Source organism: Apostichopus japonicus, chromosome 2 (genome assembly GCF_037975245.1).
Source record: "Apostichopus japonicus isolate 1M-3 chromosome 2, ASM3797524v1, whole genome shotgun sequence".
Taxonomy (NCBI): Eukaryota; Metazoa; Echinodermata; class Holothuroidea; order Aspidochirotida; family Stichopodidae; genus Apostichopus; species Apostichopus japonicus.
This window is the reverse complement of record NC_092562.1, coordinates 29118331-29137981: the sequence shown is the minus strand read 5'-3', so window position 1 is coordinate 29137981 and position 19651 is coordinate 29118331. Positions and strand designations below refer to the sequence as shown.

General features: G+C 39.4%; 1 protein-coding gene across 6 annotated transcripts; it reads right to left on the bottom strand.

Moving 5' to 3' along the window:
- Positions 1-850: 850 nt before the first annotated feature.
- On the bottom strand, positions 851-17732 carry LOC139955072 (ATP-dependent Clp protease proteolytic subunit, mitochondrial-like). Of its 6 annotated transcripts, none has more exons than XR_011788339.1 (8): positions 17126-17476; positions 15686-15763; positions 14064-14135; positions 12584-12680; positions 9310-9497; positions 5879-5984; positions 3441-4961; positions 851-3381 (listed from the first exon to the last, which is right to left on the bottom strand). XR_011788339.1 is itself a non-coding variant. In XM_071955109.1 (7 exons), exons 1-7 carry the CDS (start codon positions 17544-17546, stop codon positions 4840-4842), a joined length of 684 nt encoding a protein of 227 aa, XP_071811210.1. In that variant the 5' UTR covers positions 17547-17732; the 3' UTR covers positions 851-4839. The 6 variants fall into 6 exon arrangements, 4 of the variants coding, with proteins under 4 accessions (XP_071811210.1, XP_071811211.1, XP_071811207.1 ...); XR_011788345.1 differs by having other exon boundaries at positions 851-1925; XM_071955109.1 differs by lacking the exon at positions 17126-17476 and adding an exon at positions 17526-17732 and having other exon boundaries at positions 851-4961.
- Between the last annotated feature and the right edge of the window lie 1919 nt (positions 17733-19651).

Genomic DNA, 19651 nt, shown 5'->3' with positions numbered 1-19651 from the left:
GTAATTCGGAAGATTCCTACATTAGCAACTAGCATGATTTCACCTCATTTTGTCTCAAAAGGAAACTTGTTCCTTGTTTCCCAATTTGCGCATTGGATATTGCAGTGCTAGTATGCATATTTTCCTTTGGGGGGGGGGGGGGGCGTTGATGGAAATAAGATAATAAAATAAGAGTTATACAGGGTATTAATTATAAGGCTGTATCATTCCAATCGAATTTCTGCAAAGTGCCCTTTGATGTCGGTCCCCCCCCCCCCCAGATTAAAAGTGCTTCCGCCGCCCTTGATCTGGACATCCCCAACATGAGTGTATATAAGAAACATTTTCTTTTTCATGGATGGTTGGGGGGGGGGGGGGAAGTACAGGTTTATCATATATATATTTTATACTTTTTTTGTGAGACAAATTGCAGTCTCACCCGACACAGCGACATTATCCTGCCTACGTGTCGTTGAACAATGCATGTTTTTCTGGAGGTAGCTGAGTACTGTGTTAAAATAATAAATAAGGTAACTAAATAGGAGCTTAAAAAATACTGTCCCATTTTTCCCTTCAAAGTGATGTAACCATTTTTTCTTCTTCTAATTTACCAAATTTTTCGGGAAGTGTAAATTTCTAAAACGTGAGATTATAAAATAAAGAATGTTTAGATGCAACTTGCAAGGCCTCAGAAGTGCCGTTTCCGGCAATCTGAGAGGCATTGTGTGCCAAAAATTTTCTTGTACGCTACGCGCCAACCGATGGTGGCGCTCCGCTTAGTGTCACGGGAACTTTCGGGCACAAAAAGTTCTGCCCCCCAAACTGAAATGGTCCCGTACGCCTATGCGAAGGAGGAAGAAAGAAAACAACGTTCAATTTAACAGACCTTTATTGTACTTTTCATTATTAACTACTCTTGTGTTACAAGAGTGCTATTACAAGAAATCACCAGTGCTAGCAAACATGTTTGCTGGAAATTCAGAGAGGCTTTCCAACCCTTGTGTGCAGAACCTTGCTTCATGATGAAAAAGGTAAAAGGGATGCTCTCTTTGTACTTCAAACTAGATCTGTTTGATACAAACTTGGACCTAACATCACCTCCCAACTCTGCCCCCCCCCCCCTCCAGAGCCCCATGTAACTTTTCTGGGACAAATATGCAGATAACAATATGGATTGAAGTTGTTTATGAAAGAAGTGATTTGCTTACCAGATGGTTTTACCATTTGTACAGAACAAGAAATACTTGATACTGTAACTAAGAAATGACTTAATACCTAACATGATTTGATACCTAACAAGGACTTGATAGATAACAAGAAGGAATACTTTATACAGAACTTAGGAACTCTAAATTCTGCAGCCATAAATATATAAATTGGATGGGAATAGCAACAAAAGTTTGCAGACTACGTGTTACTGATTGAAATGTGACCAGCTGCAGAAAGAACAGTATTGAGTTTCAAGAACTTGGAAATTGTTTTCATAAAGATGTAACGTGAGAACTTCATTAAATGTCTCACAGCGGACTTGAGTCGCTGAGCAAATAACTTTTCTTCTCTCTTACAAATAAGGAAGGAAGGAAGTAGATGTTTGATCTGCCTTTTAACATTTTAGCAGAGTTATAAACAATACAACAGAGTATAAGGAAAGGCTGGTACACATTACCATTAATAGGAAAATGTTCCAAGGGGGATTCCGTGTCTAATTGAGTCATATTAATAACGTCAACATTTCCTCCCTACACCATTTTATACTGCACAGAATTGAACATAAAAATAAACTTTGTAATTAAAACTATCAGGATATGTTCCTGAAATATAATACTTGCATGCAAGTCCTCACAGTGGTGTAGGTACCGTGCAGATTATACCAACATGTACTGCAACGTGGCTGAACAGTGGTGTAGGTTAGGTGTGGATTATACCAACAAGTACTGCAACATGGCCTCACAGTGGTGTAGGTTAGGTGTGGAATATACCAACAACTACTGCAACATGGCCTCAGTGGTGTAGGTTAGGTGTGGATTACACCAACAATTACTGTAACATGGCTTCACAGTGGTGTAGGTTAGGTGTGAATTATACCAACAATTGCTGTAACATGGCCTCACAGTGGTGTAGGTTAGGTGTGGATTATACCAACAATTACTGTAACATGGCTTCACAGTGGTGTAGGTTAGGTGTGGATTATACCAACAATTACTGTAACATGGCTTCACAGTGGTGTAGGTTAGGTGTGGATTATACCAACAATTACTGCAACATGGCTTCACAGTGGTGTAGGTGAGGTGTGAATTATACCAACAATTACTGCAACATGGCCTCACAGTGGTGTAGGTTTGGTGTGGATTATACCAACAATTACTGTAACATGGCTTCACAGTGGTGTAGGGTAGGTGTGGATTATACCAACAATAACTGCAACTTGGCCTCACAGTGGTGTAGGTTAGGTGTGGATTATACCAACCATTACTGCAACATGGCCTCACAGTGGTGAAGGTTAGGTGTGGATTATACCAACATTTACTGCAACATGGCCTCACAGTGGTGTAGGTTAGGTGTGGATTATACTAACAATTACTGCAACATGGCCTCACAGTGGTGAAGGTTAGGTGTGGATTATACCAACAATTACTGTAACATGGCCTCACAGTGGTGTAGGTTAGGTGTGGATTATACCAACCATTACTGCAACATGGCCTCACAGTGGTGAAGGTTAGGTGTGGATTATACCAACATTTACTGCAACATGGCCTCACAGTGGTGTAGGTTAGGTGTGGATTATACTAACAATTACTGCAACATGGCCTCACAGTGGTGAAGGTTAGGTGTGGATTATACCAACAATTACTGTAACATGGCCTCACAGTGGTGTAGGTTAGGTGTGGATTATACCAACCATTACTGCAACATGGTCTCACAGTGGTGTAGGTTTGGTGTGGATTATACTAACAATTACTGCAACATGGCCTCACAGTGGTGAAGGTTAGGTGTGGATTATACCAACAATTACTGTAACATGGCCTCACAGTGGTGTAGGTTAGGTGTGGATTATACCAACCATTACTGCAACATGGTCTCACAGTGGTGTAGGTTTGGTGTGGATTATACCAACAATTACTGCAACATGGCCTCACAGTGGTGTAGGTTTGGTGTGGATTATACCAACAATTACTGCAACATGGCCTCACAGTGGTGAAGGTTAGGTGTGGATTATACCAACAATTACTGTAACATGGCCTCACAGTGGTGTAGGTTAGGTGTGGATTATACCAACCATTACTGCAACATGGTCTCACAGTGGTGTAGGTTTGGTGTGGATTATACCAACAATTACTGCAACATGGCCTCACAGTGGTGTAGGTTTGGTGTGGATTATACCAACAAGTACTGCAACATGGCCTCGCAGTGGTGAAGGTTAGGGGTTGATTATACCAACAAGTACTTTACAAATACTTTGCAAATTACAACATATTATCTCACCAAGTCATTAATTACAGCAAATTTGGATACTTAGTGTTTGAATAAACAAAGTTGGTTTACATTAATCGAGAAACTAATCAGCAAAATAAATAGTTTACCTTAAGATATCATAAACCTGAATGAGATCATTTAAATATTTGAAAGTAAGAGGTCATTACCCTGTATATCAGAGGTTTGTGTTGATGGAAGCCATAATTGGCACAGGAGGAGGGGGGGGGGAGGTGGGAGGACCTTTTCAAAATCATATAAAGGACAACCAATGTACATACTTCAGTACTACAGAAGGCAATAAGTGAGAATGAAAGAAAACAGGGTTGTCTCTAGAGAGGGAGGGCAACGGTAATGTCTTTAATTTAAAGAATGGACAATGATGGGAATTTTGTTAGTACCAGAAAGGAACCAGGTATTGCCCCTGTGACATTGACCAAGGATGTGTAAATAGGAAGGACCATGATATTGTTCTAGCAGAAAGATAGGACCATTGTCATCTCTTTGGTTAAATTCACCTGAATATCGGGTCAAGGGATTTCACTCTAGAATGGGTAGGAGTCTCGAAATCAGTGAAGTTGCTGACTATAACTCCTCCATCTTTTTTGACCAAAATGTCAGTCATCTTATAAGTGTGAAGACTTGGCAAAAAGAAACGTCTGATGCCGGTAATCTGACCTAGTTTTGAATGAGGTGTAACAAAAGTGTTAGACACCACCATCGATCCCAGAAAATACACACACAGCTTGCTACTGTCGGTAATTAGACACAAGTGTACATACAGTCAGTACATACAGCTGCGGTTAATACCCACAACACAGTGTGCATAGCAGCGTGGACATCTCAGGTCCAGCTAAAGATAACAAGGTATCACGTTTCATTACTGTCTGCATTTTGTAGCGACACAAACAAAAGGTCACTTGCAAGCAACAGAAAGTTAACTTTTTCTGATGGCCGCACACAGTTTGGGACGAGTCTTCAATGCCTTTAAGCATAATGTGCAACACTGGCGTGGCTAAGTTCATCCCATAGACCATACTTGTGAGAACATTTGATATTTGTGACAGCTCTTGGCTGAGTAAACGAATATAGTTACGCCTTACACAGATAAAAAGTTGAATTTAATCTTAGACTATGATTTCTAATTGATACTGTCCATGATATGTGTCCATCTCCTGGTTAGTTCTTGAAGCTATATGAAACCCTGCTTGCTGCTTTAAGGATCCCGATTAAAGAAACTGACAATGTGTTGTCGGGTTTCCTGCGTTTTATTTCATTTATAGTCGATTCGGTGAGAGAAATCTCCGCCAGAGCGTACTTCAAAAGTCGTTCATCTGTCCTCCAGAAAAGCCATAAAGTTTGTAAAGTGTGATAATCGTTACATTCCTACTAATTACTGTCTGTATTGTTCTGTTCATTAACCAGTGGAGGATGTTCCAGTACTTTGTCTATCAAACCAAATTCCTTCGCTTCTTCTGGAGTCATGAAACTGTCTCTCTCCATCGCAGCTTCTGTAAACAACAACAGGTCAATTAAAGGAGGAGGATAATTAACGAAACAATCATCTACTCTTCAGTAAATAGCAGAGGAACTATAGAAATCAAATTCAAATTTGATTAATGTCAAACATTAAAATCATGCAACTCTAGTCAAGAAAATCGTTTCCATGGTGATTCAGCTCATTATTGTCTGGTAACCTTTCTGCTACATTTAACAGTATATTACTGCCATAGTCTTCTCGAAGCTCACATTAATTCTTTCACTTGGCATATATATAAGTGGTTACCATAGCTGCAGCACTTGCATATTAAGTATACATTTCTTCACTGATGTGCTTCTTGAGGAAAATTCCTTACAATTAGGAAAATTTATTCTCACAAATACCGATGGTGTTGTAATTTGGCAATTCCTTTAAGAGAATACACTCCACTGACATATTGGCTACATTCCCCTCTATGCCCCATCCCCACCCCCCTCCCCCCCATCTTGTTTAATGACTCATAGTTCTTACCATAAATAAATATTTCATGTAACATGTTGTGTCATAATTATGAGATATAGAAAATCAGGGGCGTAGCCAGGAATATGCCAAAGGAGGGGCGAAAATGTAGGCAAACTATCAGAGCCGTAAATACGGCTTTGCAAACTATCTAAGCGTAGCGCCACCACGGTTGACGCAAAGCATACAAGAAAATTTTGGCTGAAAATGCCTCCCAGATTGCTGGAAATGGCACTTCCCAGGTAAGTTGCATGTTAGCATTTTCTCTTTTCAAAGTACTAGCGATATCATAAAACATTAAAAAAATTTTTTTTATATATACTCAAGGGGGGGTGGCGGCTGCCCCTTAGCCCCCCCTTGGCTACGCGCCTGTAGAAAATGATAATTCCCTCTAGTGCTTACTCAATAATTTACCCAACTCTGGCTTACCTATGACATCAAGTGGTTGCCCTGTGTGCTTGACATAAAGGTTATTCAGTTGTTTCTTTAACTTGATGATCTCCTCTGCCTGTATTTGAATATCCGTTGCTTGACCCTGACATTAAAGAAGAACAGTTCAGCTCATTATTTATGTTATCTCTGTACTGAAGACTCATAGTTGGAATCATAAATATGTAAAATTATAAAGGCTAACTCATTGTTAAAGGCATATGAAGAAATACATTCAGCCTTGACCTGATACTTATTGAAACACCATAAAGGGTAGTAACTCTAAACCAGATGCAGAATTCTGTCCCTCTCCCTCAACCCCGCACTCCCACCACCACACCTCCTATCCCTCCATACCCCCTATCCATCCACCTCACCACCCCTTCTTCCACCAAACATCCAGAAGAAGTTATTAACAGAATTTTTTATTTCCTTCTTCTTCTTCAGCCATTGTCGATCCACTGCTGGATGAAGGCCTCAGCATGATATCTCCAACTCTCTCTCTCCCTTGCATGTGTGTACCAATTGGTTTCATTCCAGAATTTCTGTATTTCATCTCTCCATCTCTTTCTTTGCCTGCCTCTGTTCCTTTTCCCGTCAAGCGGTGTCCATACAGTGGTTATCGTGCTCCATCTTCCATCTCCCCTTCTAGTGACATGGCCGGCCCATGTCCATTTACGATGTTTGATTACTTCCATTACATCCTGTACCTTTGTTTGTTCCCTTATCCACTTATTGGTTTTGTGATCTTTGTATGTTATGTTAAGCATACTCCTCTCCATGTTATGTTGTGCGGCTGCTAACTTTCTTTCCATTTTAATTGTTAGTGTCCATGTTTCTGATGCATATGTCATTGATGGGAGAATGCATTGGTCATACACTTTCCTTTTTAAGCATAACGGTAGATTGCCCTTCATGATGTGGCTGTATCTGCCAAATGCTTGCCACCCTGCTTTGATCCTCCTCCTTATTTCATTATCTTGATTCCTTTCGGTGAGAGTGAACCTTTGTCCCAGGTAAATGTATTCAGATACATGTTCCAATTCTGTTCCATTAATGATGATTGGTTTGTGTTTAACTGATTGGTCTGCCAATACTTTGGTCTTCATGTTCATTTTCAGTCCTCTTTTCCTGCTTGCTATGTCCAAGTCCTGTAGCATGCTCTCCATTTCGTTGAAGTTGTTAGCTATGATGACTATATCATCAGCAAAACGGAGGTGGTTGAACTTCTCCCCATTCACATTGATACCTTTATCTTCCCAATTAATGTCTTTGAAGATGTGTTCTAAGCATGCAGTAAAGAGCTTTGGAGATATGGTATCTCCCTGCCTCACTCCTTTCCTTACTGGTATTTTGTTGCTTTCTTTGTGTAACTTAACAGTAGTTGTGCTGCCAGTATAGATGTCTTTGATTACTTTGATGTAGTTAGGGTTGATGTCTTGCTCTTTCAGTGCCTCGAGCACTGCCCAGGTTTCAACGGAATCGAAAGCTTTCTCATAGTCCACGAAAGCGACACATACAGGTATATTGAACTCCTGACATTTTTCCTTCAGTTGGTTGAGGGTATGAATGTGATCTATTGTTGAGAAATTTCTTCTGAATCCCGCCTGCTCCCTTGGTTGGTTGTCGTCTAGAAGTCTTTCCAGTCTGTTTGTCAGAATCTTTGTAAAAAGCTTGTATATATTGGATAGAAGGCTAATGGGCCGGTAGTTCTTCAAGTCCCTTTTGTCTCCTTTTTTGTGCAATATTATCATGTTGGCATCTTTCCACTTTTGAGGAACCTTCCCTTGGTGAAGACAAGCTGTGAAGAGCTTTGCCAGTTCCTTATTAACTGCATCCCCTGCTTCTTTTAGTGTGTCCATCATTATGTTGTCCTGTCCAGGGGCCTTGCCCCATTTCATTTGGCTTAAAGCATATTCTACTTCCCAGCATTCAACTTTGGGTACTTTCTCCTGAGAATCATCTATGTCTCTGGTTTGCTGATTGCTTTGGTATAGTTCTTCATAAAATTTCTCTATTCTCCGCAGAATATCATCCTGGTCTGTTGTTTCCTGCCCATTTGAGTCCAAAAGTTTATTGATTTTCTTTGTTCCCTGGCCAAGCTTCTTGTTGGTTTTCTTAATACTCCTGTTGTTTTCTATTGTGTCATGTATCATTTTGGTGTTGTAGTTTCTGACATCCTCACGTATCTTCTTCCTGATAGTTTTACAGGTTTCCCTGTACTCTATGTTGTCAGTACCTTGACTGTCAATCTTCATCTGTCTACGTTTTCTATGCGAGATAATTCCCAGAATCCCCTGCACATGGGAAGATGCCTTCTACAAGCCCAGGACCACAACCCCTCTTCTTTAAAATTCTGGATCCACTACTGGTAATAGGCTTACTATTATAGGCTAGCCTGGTAAAAGGCTAACCTGGTAATAACAAAAGGCTAACCTTGTAACTGGCTTACATGTAATCAGGAAATAAAGTCTCAACAAATTTTTCGGAATGGTGATGTTTTACATATTTAAGTGATATGCAAATCCTAGTTTGATGTAGGTGAATTTCCTTATTACAGGTAAACCCAGAAAACACAGATCTATATTAACTACCCTATGGTTCTTCGTATACAGTAATGACAATACCAAATCTTCCAAATATGCATTCTACAGATCGCCAAAGCTCAGTCAAGTTCATCTGCTCTACTCACAATCTCTAGGAATATCTCAACATTTATACAACTGCAGTTTCTCTACAGTAGGTATCGAAGAGCTAGTACATCACATTGATGATTCACTGACAAATACTATAACATGCAACTGGTCTATAAGTAGTCCTGCCTATGTCAGCATGGCCAGTTATCTTATTGCCATAACAACCCATTTGCAAAGTTTAAGAACCCGAACAAGCTTTCCATTGCTTGCAGAAATGTTTATTTGCAAGAGCAGCTTATTGGTTGTGAGGACCATGTTTTCTCCTCTTAGGATACTCAGGCGTAATTCCAAGGGAGGATTCTGTGAAGCTTGCCTTTTTGGTTTCCTCCAAAGGGAGCACTATGACATCACTCTTACCAACCTTGTGAGAATTATGAGGGGGACAGTGGATTGCAATGTTGGCAGTGACTGTGATGCGGATCTCTTAAGTCGTAATTACTATTAACACCAGCAGCATATAGAAACATTGTACTCAAAGCCGAAGCCAAAGTGAACTAATCAGGTCACACATCCGGAGTCTATGCATGTTAAGTTCTTCAATACCGCCCTCATTACCTTTCGGGGAAACATTTCCCACTGTAGTATTGCTTACAATTATTTCTAAATTTCATCACGACTTAAAGATGCTTGTCACTGCTGCAGTTAAAGTAGGAACATTCTGTTGAAATGTTCTCTTCATGAAGACTGCATATATATATACCCTTAGTTCCGTCTAGAGTTAAAGCTACTACTTACCACTGCTTGACCTGAGGGTTGATGGATCATTATCCTAGAATTTGGTAAACTGTGTCTCATATCGGGAGTACCAGCTGCCAGGAGCAGTGAACCCATACTAGATGCTTGGCCAACACACCAAGTAGCAATTGGTGGTAGGATGTACTGCATAGTATCATATATGCCTAACCCAGCTGTGACAAGCCCACCTGAATTCATTAACCATCAGCGAGGAAAATGAAAGAGATAAAAAGTCATTAGTTAAAAGAATTCCATCCTCTATATGAAGTTTACCTTCTTGAGACAGTAATTTTACGCACCTCTTAAATACCTTCAGGGAAACAATTTTTGAAAACTCCTCGCAAGTTTTAACATGGTTGCTATTTAAATTTGGTGGGAGTTATAACTACCTGAGCAGGGATAAACATGGACGGGGGTATAAACTGTACAGCTGTTTATGATCCCCGACTGCTGAGAATAAAGTTATCAATCTCTTGAACGGAGATAAAATTAGAGATTTAATATTTATTAATATGCAAACTGGATTGATAGTTTGATTTTTAACACGTTACATTCCTTGGTAACTGGCATTCTGCACTTGTTGACATCCAAAAATGAATTTTCTTTCCTAAACATCTATTCACTTTTATAAAATCTTTGATCTATCAAAGTCACTGTGGCATTTGCAAAAAACAAAAGTTAGTCATTTTTAACAAATGAATGTTTGAAAAATATTTATGTATAATTTACTTTCATCTTTATGACTACCACTTACTGTTGCACACCTTACTTTAAGAACTGCAGGGAAACCATACTATGCACAAGGAAGTACCAGGTCCTGGCAAACTCTGCTTTGTTATATTAAAGTATGTTATGGAGTTGTGCAAGTCAGAAATTATGAATTGGCAACTACAACATCAGTGATATTTTGCCACCAGTCAGCAAATTCAAGTAGTTGTACTCAAAAGTGTGATAACCATTCATCGACCTATCACACACTACAATAGGCAAACATCTCTGTAATCTGCATATAGATTTATGTGGTAATGCCAATCATAGACTACCAGCTAAAACAAGGATACTGTTCTTCTAAGGAAGGTACAGTAAAGAGAGGATGCTAGCATGAGTTACCAAGGTCAGCTCTCATCAATGAGCTACTGCCACACATGCCGGTACAATTATCCCACAGAGTGTGCTAATCTGACAGACATACTGCTAGCCTACTGTAGGAGGCAGGTTTCTCACCAGCCAAGGTAAAGACTTGCCCGGTCCTAGACAGCTTGAACAGTAACTGTACCCAATTGTTTCCAATCATGATAAAGGCACTCGCCTAGGCATTTTAAGGAAACAAATTAGGTCATGGAGCTAAACAAATTAAGTGACTCCATGGTCAACAGTTTGTCTGCCGGACACTTTTCATAGAGTACAAAATTAGAACGAGTCTGAAAGCAAACATAAAATGTTTCAACCGTTTTTTACTCTCCCGTTCTATTTGGAATGATGCTTGATGACGCTCATGACTCATGTTGGAAAAGGAATTTTCATGACAAACAACCTTCAAATATTTATCCCACATGCTGCATTAAAAATCCAGCTACATCTCCTTGACTACCATATTTACGACAATTGGGTTAGGTCAACTTGGTCCACATCAAACCGTGTAAACTTCCTTGTGTGTGTTTGTGTGCATGTATATTTTGATCTTCAACAAACATGGTTTTGTTAGCTGGGCACTATAACATTTCCTTGATAAATAAGATTGTCCAGCAGTGAGTGGGCGTAATTAGTGTAGAAGGGAAACATTTATTTAAGGTATCTGTTTCCTGAGTGGGTGATACTATAGGTCTGTATGGACGTCATAAACTGTTATGTACACAAATAAATATACTCCAGGGTATAGTAAATCTTCTCTGAATTTAATGTCAATTATAACATCAAATAATTTAGTCATGGAGTTTAACAGATCGCAGAAGACTTAATAAGATATGAGATCTTGCAAGCTGTGAATACAAAGTGTTTTTAGCTATTTTGTGGTATTTTATAACTTCCCATTACATCACAAACCTGACCAATGAGGGTTAGATTGGCTTTCTTCTTATGCTCCACCAATAAATGTGGCAAAGTTGCCCTTGAAAATATGCTGATTACGTTTATCAGAGTTACTGTACACCACCTCTCACTAAAAAATTACAACACCTAGATAAAATGACATAAAGGGGCAGTGACTGTTATGATTAAACTTCAAGTCTGATGATGTCATAGGAAATTCAGGCAAAAGAAAGCAAGAACAAAAGTTGGCTGGTTAATGGCTAACAATGATATGATAAGGGGTCAGGGGAAATCTTTGCTAATGTACATAGAGAACTGAGTTTATTTTAAGATCTGCTTTTGATGTAAACATTGCTTTTATCACCTCTGTATAGTTATAATTAAATGGAGCCAATCATTAGAGAAGTATAGTGTTGAAGAGACTGACCTGGACTGTTGATGTACATGTGACCTATGTATCTAGATATAATTAAATGGAGCCAATCATTAGAGATGTATAGTGTTGAAGAGACTGACTTGGACTGTTGATGTACATGTGACCTCTGTATAGATATAATTAAATGGAGCCAATCATTAGAGAAGTATAGTGTTGAAGAGACTGACCTGGACTGTTGATGTAATTGTGACCTCTGCATAGATATAATTAAATGGAGCCAATTATTAGAGAGGTTTAGTGTTGAAGAGACTAACCTGGACTGTTGATGTATATGTGACCTCTGTATAGATATGATATAATTAAATGGAGCCAATCATTAGAGAGGTTTAGTGTTGAAGAGACTGACCTGGACTGTTGATGTACATGTGACCTCTGTATAGATATGATATAATTAAATGGAGCCAATCATTAGAGAGGTTTAGTGTTGAAGAGACTGACCTGGACTGTTGAAGTACATGTGACCTCTGTATAGATATGATATAATTAAATGGAGCCAATCATTAGAGAGGTTTAGTGTTGAAGAGACTGACCTGGACTGTTGATGTACATGTGACCTATGTATCTAGATATAATTAAATGGAGCCAGTCATTAGAGAGGTATAGTGTTGAAGAGACTGACTTGGACTGTTGATGTACATGTGACCTCTGTATACAGTAGATATAATTAAATGGAGCCAATGAAAGTGCCAATCATTAGAGAGGTACAGTGTTGAAGAGACTGACCTGGACTGTTGATGTACATGTGACCTCTATATAGATATAAATAAATGGAGCCAATCATTAGAGAGGTTTAGTGTTGAAGAGACTGACCTGGACTGTTGATGTACATGTGAACTGGCTTTTTACTGCTTTCAGATTGCAGAAACAGTAACTGGGCAATCACAAGACTAGCCATAGCATCAGTTACCTATGAAAAAGAAAGGGAAAAAAAGAACATGGATCCATAAATGAGAGAAATGATGTCAGGGCAGAGGGGGGGGGGGGGGTTGGCGATCGGAGAAAGCAGTGGTGGGAGCAGAGTCTCTGCCTCCAACAATTGAAAGCCCCTGGGCTGTTTAAATCTGTTAGGGTCATGAAGGGTCCACTGTATTCACATGATCGTTCCTTACTCAATCTAACATAATCATTTGTTTCAAGATCTTATTAATTGGGCAGACTTGCTGAAACCTAAGTGTTTTAGCAGACTTGTACCAAAAACAATTCCACCGCATTGTGAAGGACATTAACCACAAAGGGACAGGAATCCAGCCAAAGTAAAGGGTTTGGCACTACGGCAGTGCCCAAAAACCAAGACCATGGGTGGAGGTTCCATTAGTCTTGATAGCACTAACATCAAATCTGATATTTAGTTTGCAAGTTTTGCACCACTAATCCACAGGTGTCATCCTTTTTGGATGGTAAACTGTACCAAAACAAATTTATCTAGGTTATCCTTTTTGCTTTAAAATGTGACAGATATTTTCAAGATTTTAAATGAATTGTAAAAAATAGTGGACATCTCAAACTGTATTTTTGTATCAAAAGCCAACCAGCTGTTTTTAATATTCCTATGATCTGGACAATGTTATCTACTGGCTACGGCACAGTAAAAGTACCATTGAACATCATAAATGACAGTGCAAAATATGACAATGGAAACTTCTTATTGAATGTGGAAAATGTCATCTATTTCAAACCAAGTCAAAATGGCTTGTTTGGTCACAATTGACAAGTCTGGATATGGTGTACTTTACCTGAACATCAGTACCAAATGCTGAGAAAATTAAATGCATTTTACTTACATCACACATCCAATGCTTTCTTTCAGCAATCTGGAGTACAATTAAATGATTTTACTCACTGGCCCAATCACACGTACAACCCCTTTTTCAGTAATCTAGTGTATGAATTTTACTTACTGGCCCCATGCAATCCTTTATTTCAATAATCTGGATTATATAATTAAATGAGGTTCACTTACTGGCCCCATCACACACACAATCCTTTCTTTCAGTAAACTGGATTAAGAATTTTACTTACTGTCCCCATCACATGACCCTTTCTTTCAATAATCTGGATCATGAATTTTACTTACTGGCCTCAGCCAATCCTTTATTTCAATAATCTGGAGCATGAATTTTACTTACTGGCCCCAGCCAATCCTTTATTTCAATAATCTGGAGCATGAATTTTACTTACTGGCCCCAGCCAATCATTTATTTCAATAATTTGGAGCATGAATTTTACTTACTGGCCCCAGCCAATCCTTTCTTTCCTTAATATGGAGTACAATTAAATAAAGTTTACTTACTGGCCCCATCAAACATACAATCCTTTCTTTCAGTAATCTGGAGTATATGTCATACGCTCTTTCACCTCTTCCCTAAAAATGAAAACAGGCAAGAAAGAAACCAGAACTAAATCAATGAAGAAAGACACAGTTAGAACCTGGAGTACAAATGATACCAGAGATGATTACCAACCTCCATGATCACATAAATTATGTAGATTGCTCGGTATTGTTCACTCTTTGCTCAGTTCGTTTGATCATGATCATATCACGCAACAACAGAGAATCTGTCAAAGTTCTTGCAAAATGTTCAGGTAACGATCCATGATGTCATATTACATTCACAGGCCACTTGACGTAATATTCAGATACGCTGACCTGTAACTTCATAAAATATGCTGTTTCTCATTTAGTCATATTCAAAGAAAACGTAAGAATTGGGGAAAAACTGATACTTTTCTTGTGGATTAAAATCTTCCTGAAAATATTCAGTGCTTACTGCCTGATTCATTGTTTACATCATCTGACAGGTATGTAGGTTGATATTGAATACCAAAAGACTCTCAAAGGTGAGGGTAGAGGCCTGGAAGCCAGATAGGGGTCCTGTGGACAATTATGTCAAAGCTCGCACTTCTGCCTTCATCTTCTTGAAAGTCGACTAGGGAAATGAAAGTACATTGTTCTTCATCCCTTATTTTCCTGAACCGCCTCCATATTCTCTCAGGGCTCTAATAAATTGAACCCAGCCCCCTTGCCATTCAATATCAAGTCAACAGAGTTTGGAGAAGTTTGTAGTTCACAATTTCCCCCCGAAAATTACCTCCCTACTTGCATGATTAGAGCAACATGACATAAGCATCCTGTTGCTTTCAAAATGCTCTGCTCAAATATGATCGCTGGTGTTTGCAATTTGACGGCCAAATGATATTTTGGCATTTTCTTGAATGTTTACAAACTATTTCTCAGCAATTTCACATTCTAAAACCCTACTATTACACGGACTTATAAAGTTTAGAATGGCGAACAAAGATTAAGTATGTTCCAATATTGTATTGTGGAGTTAGGCCAAGAGAAAATGCAGTCATATTCAATTCTTCATTTTCCTTGCTAAAAAATCAGCCAATTCTGGTGATTCATTGCTGAAGTATTGCTTCAGCATAGTGTCTTTGCAAAGGTCAAATATGTTACAGTATGTATTATCCAGATACTACAAACACAAAAAATGATTTCCTGTGTTACACTGTTAAGTTATGCAACTCAGAACTTTCAGAAGATGCTACAGTATTTCATGCTGCGATTCAGTATAATGAATGTTTTTTGCTGCCGAATTATCCCCAACATAGCCAGATGAGGGCTGTTAACTATTCTTACATTCACATAAGGTATCTCAGTTCTTACTATTTACCACTTTTCAGGGTTCTAGCTTTATTCATAATCATTGAGGTTTTAAAGTTAAACCAAAAGTGAAAAAGAGGTGTCTTTGACAGCTAAAAAAGAGGGAGGTATAATTTGGAGAGGGTCAACCAACAGCAATCTGTAGATTTGACATATGACCCCCCCTGTGTTGTAGCCTCTGTGACCTCCCCCCCCCCCTCCCCCTCCAACCCACCAACTGAACTCTCATCGGTCTTGGGTTTACTTACTGTCTGTTCAATTACAATTGGAATTGTCTGGAAATGCCTTGAAACAGCTTGTCTGCACACAGGTATCAGAAACTTCTGCTGAAGGTTGAACAGAATTTAGAGAGAAAAAAAAAGAGTATTAATACTGTATTCAATTCTTGAAATCAGAAGGGAATCTTGACATACATTAAAAGCTGTGATATCAGTTCACAAGTTAAAACAGTTGCAACATAAAACATTTCATACTGTGTGATACTGGTATTAGTATGGTGATGTTTGTTAATACCAATGCGATAGAACTGAGTCGACAACCTGGAAAGAAACTCTGGTTTGTCAAGAGCTAGTACTGTAGTAATACTGTGTGATACTGGTATTAGTACTGTGACGTCTACTTAGTAGTTAGTACCATTTAAGATTTTGTAATGAAGGATACATATTTTACCACACAGGTTTTCAACTTTGAAAATCACTACTTATTTAATATGCATGTACAGTATCATACGTGTGATAAGTGGATTGCTATACAGAACTTCAGAGGTATCTAGACTAGCCCCTATGCATAAGTTGTAATTCTTTGTCCTGGATATTATCAGCGTAAAACACACTCAAGCGCTTTGCTGCACTGCACACTTCTCACACATGTGGTACTTTAGACACAATAGATACAGTATAATAGAATAGAATGACTACACAATGTGACACCCTGCTTTACGTACATCACATAGAGAGTGAGTCTCAATGTACTGTAGGTGCACATGCAATGAGTGCCCTTACAAACATATCCTGCTAATGAACAGCAGGTACTGAACAGAGAAAACTGAAAACAGGAAAAATATGCACAGGTTTTAATAGAATCACTGCAATTGCTCCAAAATAAAGCAGTCACAATTTGTTTGCATTGGGAATGTGTTCCCATGCCAGACATACTTTACAGTCTGTGAGAGTGGTACTATAGGCCTAGTAATAGTATAAAAATGACATCTAAAATGGGGAGAACCAATCCTCATCACTGTACTGTATTATTGCGGGAAGATCACATATACATACATACATACATACATACATTATATTGTACGGGGGATGTGTCATTCAGCCATCGGTACATTCCTCCATAGAAAATGTGCTCTTTCCGCCATAGAAAAAGTGCCATTCCGCCATGTTACTGTGATGGGGGGTAAAGCACTTTTGTATGGAGGAAAGAGCACATTATTTAGGATGCACTGTAGGCCTATATGCACTATATATTGCTTTGCTTCACACTACCTAGGCCCGCAAAATCCACAAAAGCAGTCATTTATATCAACAAAAGAATAAGTCTTTGAATTAACAATCAAAACTACTTCAGTTTATAAATCCAGTGAACCGTCACATTTGAAGACGGTGTACCTATCCTTACACGCTAATCAAAAAAGTTTCACCGAAACATTTCTGTGTAAAATCCATTCCTTAAATGTACAGTACCTTTACGCAATAGATTCCGAGCATTTCCGCCATGACAGAAAGGATCCAAACCTATGGTGGAATGGTATGTCGATACGAACCTATGTACATGTGTATGTGTGCTAACGACATATATTGTTTCGGTATAGCTGTAGGCCTAGGCCCTAGCTAATGGAATTTCATGTTCTTCCAATGGACTGTTACACTGTCAAATTGCAGGTCTGCTTATATTGATCGACCAAGTGTGTGTAATATACTGCTATGCATCCGGAAAACGGCCGAATACTCACTATCAAAATGCCTCAAGAGCAGGCAGAACAGTAAACGCACAGAAAAGGTTATAGGCCTAGGCCTAGTTATTTTCGTGTAACTGGGCCTATCACATACAGTATCACTGTGTTTACTGACACATTTCACTCACTGTCGATTTGAGAATGTTCATGTTGAATGAGTCCCGATCTTCCGTTCTATGTTGAATTTAATACACCAATATGTTAAATATTATCATGCAACGAAGTTATTTCTGAATCATTTAGGCCTATGTAATAAGAACCGTTTCTAGAAAGTTTGTCACTTTATTATATTACGTAATGAAAGAAATGAGGAAGAGGTAGTATAAAACAAAACTAACCACTACGTCATCTTCAAAAAGCCATAACACCAGCTAATAATAGTGTATAGACATCATGCAAAGTCCCATTGGTCACTCATTTATCAAAGAGACGTTAAGGTAAAAAGAAACAGAATGGTTCATCCTTTTCTTGAATTTCTCTCAAAATGCAAGCCACTTTCATCCGAGCAAAGTTTTTATAAATCATCAGTTTGAACCACTGATCTGTACAGATCAGTGGTTTGAACATACGTCCAAACTGACATATTATAGAACCAATAATCCTGCAATGAACACGTCAGGTTTGCAGACCGGCACCCTCTTATTCGAATTTCGGAAATTTATCACACGGATTTAATCAAACAAAAATTTAGTAGAAGAAAACAAATCTTTCTCTGCTCGTATTCTCGTTAAAGCACAGAATTACATATGAGAGAGAGGAACTAAATGTCTCCCGCATATACTTTAAAGCAATGGGGGGGGGGGCAGGCGCGGCGGAACGGACAAATTATTGGGGGGCTAATGTGTGGAGACTATCTAAGCGGAGCGCCACCATCAGTTGGCGCGGAGCGAACAAGAAAATTTTGGGTTATTTCAAACCCCTAGTTGGCCGGAAACGGCACTTCCCGTGTGTTTTATGCTGCGAATACCTAGCCCTAAAATATGGGTCTCAAGTCTGCAATTTCTCAGATTGCACGTAAAAGTCTGTAAAAACATTGTAATTTGTATATTCGATGGTGTTAGCTATTATACTCGTAGTGTACACGCAAAGACGTTTTTGAGTGTAGTAAGGGCAGTGGCGGAGCTAGGGGTATTGGTCGGAGGGGGGGGGGCAAGAATGGTCTGTAGGGGCGCTTTCGACACTATCTAAGCGGAGCGCCACCACAGGTTGGCGCGGAGCGTACAGAAAAATTTTGAGTAAAGATACTCCCTAAGATTGCAGGAAATGACCCTTTCCGGGCCTTGCTAATTTGCAGATAAACGGAGAATAAATAGGTGTCGTCGCCATTTTGTCGGAAAATTACACCAACAGAATATGACAAATGTCAATAGGTATATGAGAGCGCAATAAAATAGTCAACAATAGCGAATAAGTAAAAAGTATAGTGAACAGCTGAAAAGGACGCCAGCAGTCCATTTGAGTCTGTCAGGGGGGGGGGGGGCATCCGCCCCTGACTGTATATATGGACGCTCCGCCACTAAGTAAGGGGATGTTGGAGAACTGGCTGAAATGAGGCAAGTCATTGGCCTAAGACGAAGTTGTGTTACGCTTACTGGTACTCACACTCACTGCTTCCACTTTTCACGGGGCGTGAAGACGCGGTTGGGGTGACAATGTAGTCTATAGCCAGGGGACGGGCCGAGGGTGCCCCAGCAATTACTAAAATTATTGCACCTATATAGTATACGTGTGCATCGGACAGATCGACAAGTATGCATTGAAAAATGGGCAGATGCACGTTTCGGAGCCTTGGTAAATATTGGGGGGCTTATCATGCATTTGCCCCCTCAACTTTTTCGTTGGGGGGGCTGAGCCCCCCAAGCCCCCCCGGTTCCGCCGCCACTGGGGGGGTGATCGGGTGAAGGAGGGTGGGCCGGGAGGTCTGCAGCTTTATTAGATATTTCTTGCTCTCTCTCGTAGCAAGCTTAAAATACTTGTGAGAGAGAGAGAAAATCAATTCTTGGGAATGTATTTCAAAGCCCCAGTGAGGGTCCAGGGCGTGTTCCCTTGGAATCTCTGGCATTTGCTGATATGCTTGTTATTCCCCCGTCTAGCGAATTTAAAGCACGTAGCATCTCAAGTTGGAAAGAAGAATTACAGTTATCTAGAACTTACTTCAAACCCCTGCCGCCCAGCAAAAAATGTACCCTAATTTTACCACGGTAGACTATGGCAAATGTGTGGTAAATAGGGTAAATGTGTGGTAAAATTGTGG

Coding starts and splice junctions, on each gene's coding strand:
- LOC139955072 (XM_071955106.1), bottom strand. CDS start 17,158: ATGGCGGAAATGCTCGGAATCTATTGCGTAAAG. Junction 15,764..17,125: donor TCGGAATCTATTGCGTAAAG/GTACTGTACATT, acceptor TTCAACCTTCAG/CAGAAGTTTCTGATACCTGT. Junction 5,985..9,309: donor AACCCTCAGGTCAAGCAGTG/GTAAGTAGTAGC, acceptor CTTTAATGTCAG/GGTCAAGCAACGGATATTCA.